Source organism: Engystomops pustulosus, chromosome 6 (genome assembly GCF_040894005.1).
Source record: "Engystomops pustulosus chromosome 6, aEngPut4.maternal, whole genome shotgun sequence".
Taxonomy (NCBI): Eukaryota; Metazoa; Chordata; class Amphibia; order Anura; family Leptodactylidae; genus Engystomops; species Engystomops pustulosus.
The window spans coordinates 173,989,998-173,997,380 of record NC_092416.1 but is presented as its reverse complement, the minus strand read 5'-3'; the positions used below and the strand labels follow the sequence as shown (position 1 = coordinate 173,997,380).

Sequence of the window (7,383 nt, the reverse complement as noted above, 5' to 3'; positions counted from 1 at the left end):
AGTGAAGCCACACCCCCTTTTACTGTAATAACAGTACAATACTGGAACACATACAGTACCCATAAAGAAGTAGGAGCAGGGGTGGATTATAATAAAGGCGGTTTGGGCAGCCACCCGGGGCCCATGACCACCTTAACCAATCACCTAGTTTTATAAAGAGAAGGACCTCCAGCCATGAAATCCTCAAGGCTCTCAGCACATGTGTACACAAGGGTCCTTCAATCCACCCCCCCCGTGTAGGAGTCACCCTCCAAAATATATGCAGGACACCAGACAGAAAAAAAAAAATATGAGGCCACACTTCATTTATATAATATATATTTATAGAATATTTTCCTTTTTTTTTATTCCATCGGACCATATCGACATTCCCAATACATTTTCTTTTACTTTTTTTTTTCCTTAAAAAATGTCTTAACACAAAAAAAAATATTTCAGACAATCTATATACATATTTCCAGGAATTTGGTGTTTTTTTGTTTTTTTTTTTAACAATAAAAGCATTTAAATGTGACTTTTTTTTTTTTTAGATACTTCTCATTGCCCCTCCCCCTTCAAGTCCCTACTTAGCCCCCAAGTGCTTGTATTCTCTGTAGCCCCCCCCCCCATTATAATTACAAATTTATACAGAATTCCTAATATTCCCAGCCTTGCCAAAGGACACAGTGCATAATTTATATTTTCAGCGACAGCAAAATAAGGGGAGGATGTTTTTTTTGTGTTTGTATTTTTTTTTTTTCCATCGAGTTGAATTTTTTTTTTTTGTTTTTTTTTTTTTAAGTAGTTTTCATTTTTGTTAATAAAAACTTTCAAAAGAAATTCAGTATTTACACAGTGAATAAATAGAATATTATTACACCTGATCCTGCCTTTCAGGAAGAAAAGCTGTTAAGAGGTACTGGGGAGAATATGGCTTGAAACTTGAGGCTGTTGACCATAAATTAGGAATAATACAAATAAAGACACAAAAGAAAAAAAAAAAATACAAAAATTTTTTTAATTTACAAAAAATTACAAAAAAAAGATCAGAAAATGGATGGAGCAGTTTTGCTAGGAATTTTTCAGTTTGATACTTGCGAGGGGAAAAAAAAACCGGGATGATCGGTATTGGTTTTACAGCAGTTTAGAGGCTTCTAGATACTGGTGGGGACCACAGAGTGGAACAGTTTTTTTTTTAATGGAACGGCTTCTGAGTCAATTTTGTGGAAAAAAAAAATTCTGTAGTGTTTTCGAAGTGCTACGTTGTAGCGCCTGCCGGTGGCAGATGAGGTTTCCCATAGACGTGTAATACTGTAAAGCCGGAGAAGAGCAGGTATCAAAGTAAAGAGCTTCCTAGCATGGCCGTGCATAGCCCTTCTGCAATCAGTAGGTCTGTGTTATACTAGATCAGGGGTTACAGTGTGTCCACAAATTGGGGAGGGTCATCTATAACATTGACCTATGGCCAAGACCTTGAGCCGACGCGTGACCAATTCCGAAGCACACGTGACCCACTTCAGGTCAAATTTGAATTGTAGTTGACCGATGACATCATCAAAGTGAACGATGATGTCATCACAGTGTCATGTGACATCTTGGATTGAAGCTTTCTAGGCTTCTTTTAAAGGTAATCCATGAAATTGGACCTTCCCGCCACACGCCAATACTTGACCCGAAGAGGAGAACCAAGACCAAGACGTCGAAATACAAGAAATGTTAAGAAAAAAGGGGAAGAGTAGCGCCTGTTGTCAGAGCCCTCCTTTAGTGTTGTGAGCCCCAAGTACCTTGGGGATGAATTTTTATTTTTTAGAAATGTATTAACTCGTTCTCCCCTTTAGGAGAAAGATCTACTGATTTCAGAAGCAGTCGACCTACATGAGACACAGGTGCATCGGAGACTGGCGTCTTGTATTAGTGTAACACAACGGTGTGGCGGTGCACACGCTGCGCGTCGTTTAGGCGGCTAGGACTTGTGCGTATCGGTTTCCATGACTACGTCGGATGAGTGAAGTTTAGTGTACAGAATTCCGGGAATTGTCCATGCTACCTGTCTTAATGTAAGAAGAAGTGCTGTATAGTTAAGTGGTAACCTCCTCCCCCAGTTCACTCCCACTGTGGCGTTTCAGCACAGCACCGGCACACCCTCTGCGGTCACCAGCCGCCCAGTTCCTGGGTCATAGGTTCCTGCCAGGTAGTAGAGGTTCTGCCGATCTTGGTAGCGCTTGCTGTGACTCATCTTGTCGTACTGCTGGCGGCTCACCACCTGGCACTTGTGTGAGATTGTCTGTACGTCGTTCTCATCCTCGTGGGATGACTGGTACAATGCATTCTGGGAAAGGAAGAAAAACGTACATTTAGTGTTGACATCCCATAAAACATTTCATCTATAGAGATGTGTCGAGCTAATCACCGATGACCTTTAACCGAACAAAGCTCCATTGCATTAAACCCAAGACTAAACCCTACTAAACCCATAATGGACACCAACAGCGAACCACAAAGCTCTAGATCAAGAACCATCTCCTTCTACATCAATCCTAGGCCGGTTGTAGACAAACAAGTTGGTTCTGTGTGTATCTGTGTGATGTACCAGCCACAAAGTAGATTCGCCGAGTTTAGTCCAGCAGTTCTACGTTAAAGTTGGACTTGCTCGGTGAATTTGACCGATTGACCATTGGAACCAACTTACTCATGCTCCTTCGACCCAACTCTGACAATGAAGGCTACACAGAGCCTGGTAAGAAGTGGTCTTGTCCACTGTCCTAGGTAATTTCTGTATCTTCAGAGCCCACCAACACTTTAGGTTTTGCAGCCTTTGTAAAATTAATACAAGTCTATCCTGGGAAAAGTAGTGCCCCTGCCAAGGACATGTGTCGGGATGAATCACCATTGTTGGGGAGCTACTAAAGTATCTTCTTGCTATACTTCATAATATGTGAAGGCTATGAGACTACCATACAATAAACCACTTCTGAAGCAAGTGCCCTCACTAGAAGGTCAATATGTGCGTCCTAACAGGGCAAATAATGAGGCCTTCATTTCAAGGCAACCTCCTACCAACCACCATGATGAACGTTTTACTAACAGGTCATGCATATTCCTTTACCTTGCCATCGCTGTGCCTTTTGCCCAGTTTAGTTTCTTCTGGATGGTAAAACCACTTGACTTTAACCACCATATTGCCACCCCAGGACTCCCACATACTCTCAATACGTCCTATGTAGGGCAGATTGGGGCGCCCGGCCGACAAGAAAACTGCGCATTCCCCAACGTGCAGAGTCTCTTTTCCCCGCACTATGGACTTGTAAAACAGTTTTCTGGCCTTCCCTTTCATTCCTCGTCTCTGGAGAGAAAGAAAAGTGACTTGTTAGAAAAAGATTAAAAAAAAAAATGGAGGACATAATTTTGGATTAAAAACTCTTGACAGTATTCAGTTTTAGAAGGTTCTTTGCAGGTGGTATATGCAAGGTTGGAGATCAAGAAATTTTACCAGTCTATAAGGCCTTAAAATGGATCCTTACCTGGGTAGGCTCTCCAGACCATTTCCATAGTTGGCGCGCAGGCAGAAAGGCAGAAATCTTTGGCCGGTTTTCGACAGAGGGCAAGCGTTGCTGTCTAGGTAGGGGCTCTTTGGTTTTAGGGAAGTTTGAAGGGGTCCCTTTCCTCCTCTGTTTGGCTTTTTGTCCTGAGACAAAGCAGCCCTGCGAGCCTTGGCCACCATCTTCTGTGTGCTGTGCCAGCATTGTAGGCACGGGGTGGGTGAGGCAGGGCTGCAAGAGCATTGTAGAGTCTGCTTCATCTGAACTCTCTGAAGAATCCTCGTTGTCCGTAGAGCAAATGCTGGAGCTGGACATGGAGCCAGAGCTAGAAGATGAAGAGGACCCAGAGGAAGAGGAAGAAACTGATAGTCCTGCAAGAAATCTTGACGGTACCCTAGCCCGCAGACCCCCTTGGTTCTCCTCCTCATCCTGGTCAGAGTATGAACAGTCACTGTCACAGTTTACACCATATTCTGTTTGCCCAGTGTACTTTCCGAGTGCCAAACCCATGGGTAGGTGGTCATGAAGAGGCGGCTTCCTTTTCTTGTCCTTGGCCAGTCCTGATGCAGAACTGTAGCTCTGTCTAATTTGGAGCCCAAAGTCTTTGTCGTAGAGAAGTAGAGCTTTGCCATTTTTAGTTTTGGGGGACATGACACCTTCATGATCGAGTTTTACTAAAAACTCATTACCGGTTTTTCTTTTCCCCCCTTTCCCCTTGTCCTCCTCCTCTGGTCTTTCCCCTTTCTTTGTCCGTACGGGTTTTTGCCCAGTTGTAATCCCAGTGTTGGCACTACTCCCGAAAGGACTGTAAGAGTTAGCCAGACTGCTGAAGGAATCCGCTCCAAAACCGTTACCAAAGACATGGGGCTGCTCTCTACACTTTTGTTTCTTGCCGCTCCCCTGGGACTGGAAAGGATCCTGGAGGCCAGTGCCGGTCTTGTTGCCAGCTTTGCGCTTTCCTTGAGAAGGCCAGCTCATCAGGTCCACACTCGTGGAGCGACCCAAAAAGTTGGTGGTGGCAGCAGGTAACTGAGTCTTTGCCCCTGAGTTGAACACATCTGTTTTATCTATAGAAAACAAAAGTGCGAAAAGGAGTCAGCTCACATCGTGTGTCACCACATTATTTAAGTCATACCTGTGATTCTCAGAATTAGCAAACACTTCACACTTAGGTCATGCAGGATCTAAAAATGTCACATAAGACGTTTCTTTGATAAACTTTGCTGAGACTTCTGTGACTAAGCTCCTCAAGAAAGGATTGGAAACGGAAAAAATGCTTCATGACAAAAATCAAGAGACTACCGAATTAATCCACCCAAATTATGTTGGCCGAGAGGTCAAAGTGTCCTTAAGGTGCTTGATGTCACACTCACCAGTTTTCTCCTTGTTTATCGACTTCTTCCCATTATTTCTCGATGTTTCTGCTGGCTCACGGTTGTCTGACGATTGGTTCTGAGAGGCTTCAGATGTTGAGGTGGTATTACTCGCAAAGCGCTTAGTTCTGCGACTCTCTGCCGACAACAATAAAGCAGGGGAGGGTTCTGTACCTGAAAACGGAAATATTGATGGCTTACTATAACATCACTGTTGATCCTTTCACATCAACATTTGTAGACCCTTCCCTTTCTAATCTTCTATGAACTGTTGACTAATTGCATCTAGGACAGTGGATCTCAACTTGTGGGTCTCTACCCCTTTGGGGGTCGAACAGCCCTTTTCACAGGGGTCACCTAAGAACATTGGTAATGTGTGTTTTCTGGTGGTCTTAGGAACCGAGCCACGGCAGAACAGCAGCTAACAGCTCTGGTGCTCCACTACTCTGGAGGTATGACCTATGACTAGTGGCTACTAGGGGCAGGGCGCCGTGACTAGTGGCTACTAGGGGCAGGGCGCCGTGACTAGTGGCTACTAGGGGCAGGGCGCCGTGACTAGTGGCTACTAGGGGCAGGGCGCCGTCACTAGTGGCTACTAGGGGCAGGGCGCCGTCACTAGTGGCTACTAGGGGCAGGGCGCCGTGACTAGTGGCTACTAGGGGCAGGGCGCCGTGACTAGTGGCTACTAGGGGCAGGGCGCCGTGACTAGTGGCTACTAGGGGCAGGGCGCCGTGACTAGTGGCTACTAGGGGCAAAGCGCCGTGACTACTGGCTACTAAGGGCAAGGCGCCGTGACTACTGGCTACTAGGGGCAAGGCGCCGTGACTACTGGCTACTAGGGGCAAGGCGCCGTGACTACTGGCTACTAGGGGCAAGGCGCCGTGACTACTGGCTACTAGGGGCAAGGCGCCGTGACTACTGGCTACTAGGGGCAAGGCGCCGTGACTACTGGCTACTAGGGGCAAGGCGCCGTGACTACTGGCTACTAGGGGCAAGGCGCCGTGACTACTGGCTACTAGGGGTGTGGATCATTTTGACTAGGATAATGATTCATAATTTATGGTTGGGTGTCACCACAACATGAGGAGCTTTATTAAGAGGTCACTGGGAAAGTACCACTGCTCTAGAAGAATTAGTCCATGGTCGTAGTATATGAATGTTCTGCAGTGGTCTTCTCATAGGAGGTGGTCAACGCACTTGTATTGTCCTTATAAAAACTTACACTGGATGGTAAAATCAGGAGGCAGTAGGCGGATGTTGTTCAAGGTGATCCGTCCACGATCACCATCATCAAACGCAACCGTCACCGAGTCGGACTCCCCTTCATCGCTAGAGGAACCTGCTAGAACACAAGGGGCCAACATTTCAATCTAAAAACTGGTTGATGCCCAATAAAATAAGGAAACATCACACCCTAGCAAATACAATTTCCCATGTGTAATGTACAAAGGGTTTGTTACTCCACAGAGGAGAGACCATGGTAGAAATGACGTTACTTGAGGACCATGACTGATGACTTAAGTGTTCCGCACCGGAATGTATGAGAATCCATGAACCCAGGAATTACGGATGCCTGGAATTAATGAACCACTTGGTATTATGCATCCCCTACTGTGAAATTAAAAGGGTATTAGAAGTCACCTGTACAATAGGCGGCCCCCTCAGGAGATAATATGGCTACTCATATCATGCGTTACACAGCCGGGGGCATAGTACTCCAGATATACCCATCAAGCATATAGTTACCATCAAATAAAAATAGTTTTATACTTTCACTGAAGATTTCTTCATTATTTTTAGCTTTTAACACCAAAAAAAAAAAAATTTTAAACAAAAAATTTTAAGAAAAAAAAATCTTGAATCAAAATCTCTAAAATTTGTACATTTTTTTCTCAATTGTGAATTGAAAAAAAAAAAAAACTCAAGAGGAAAAAAAAAAAAAAAAAAAAACACACACCAAACTGACAATGAAAAGCAGTGTTGGAACAAGTCTATAAAACACGGGTGCTCGACGTTTTCTCATTAAATCGAGAAATCAATTCAAAATTCTATAAGGATCATGTGACTGGCCGGCCAGTGGAGCAGGTTGCCAAGCAACGTCGCCCCCTGACAGCAAGTGTCAATTACTATATTGAGCGGGAACGGGCGCTCGAGATTGTACAGCGAGTCTGAAGATGATGAATGTGGCAGAATACAGGACCCTGTGTTGTCCATGATGCATCATTTCTTATTTGGAGGGGAGAAAAAAAAATTAAAAAAAATTCGGAATAAATTTATTGTCCCTATAGTTGTTTTATTGTATTGCTGCACCGCGAAAAATATGTTTTACACACAAGCCTTCACGTAAGGAGTGACGGACCTGGTATATAAATGAGAGGTCTAGTAAATATAAATATGGAGCAAGATAAATGCTTATATAGAGGATTATCTGGTTCTATATATAGGTTTCCTCTACCATCACAATCCATTCTGATAAACCAGGGACATTACTC

The 7,383-nt window shown here is 44.3% G+C and overlaps 1 protein-coding gene across 6 annotated transcripts in view; it reads right to left on the bottom strand.

Annotated features, from left to right (window-relative positions):
• Positions 1-693: 693 nt before the first annotated feature.
• BAHCC1 (BAH domain and coiled-coil containing 1) overlaps positions 694-7,383 on the bottom strand; it is a 124,684-nt gene continuing 117,994 nt past the window's right edge. For 5 of the 6 annotated variants that reach the window (XM_072112511.1, XM_072112510.1, XM_072112514.1 and 2 more), the window contains 5 exons: positions 6,114-6,233; positions 4,892-5,065; positions 3,501-4,585; positions 3,086-3,322; positions 694-2,308 (listed from right to left, as the gene is read on the bottom strand). In XM_072112511.1, coding sequence (XP_071968612.1) covers positions 2,102-2,308; positions 3,086-3,322; positions 3,501-4,585; positions 4,892-5,065; positions 6,114-6,233 — 1,823 coding nt within the window. In that variant the 3' untranslated portion in view covers positions 694-2,101. The remainder of the gene's footprint in view (positions 2,309-3,085; positions 3,323-3,500; positions 4,586-4,891; positions 5,066-6,113; positions 6,234-7,383) is intronic. The other variant, XM_072112513.1, reaches the window with a different exon arrangement.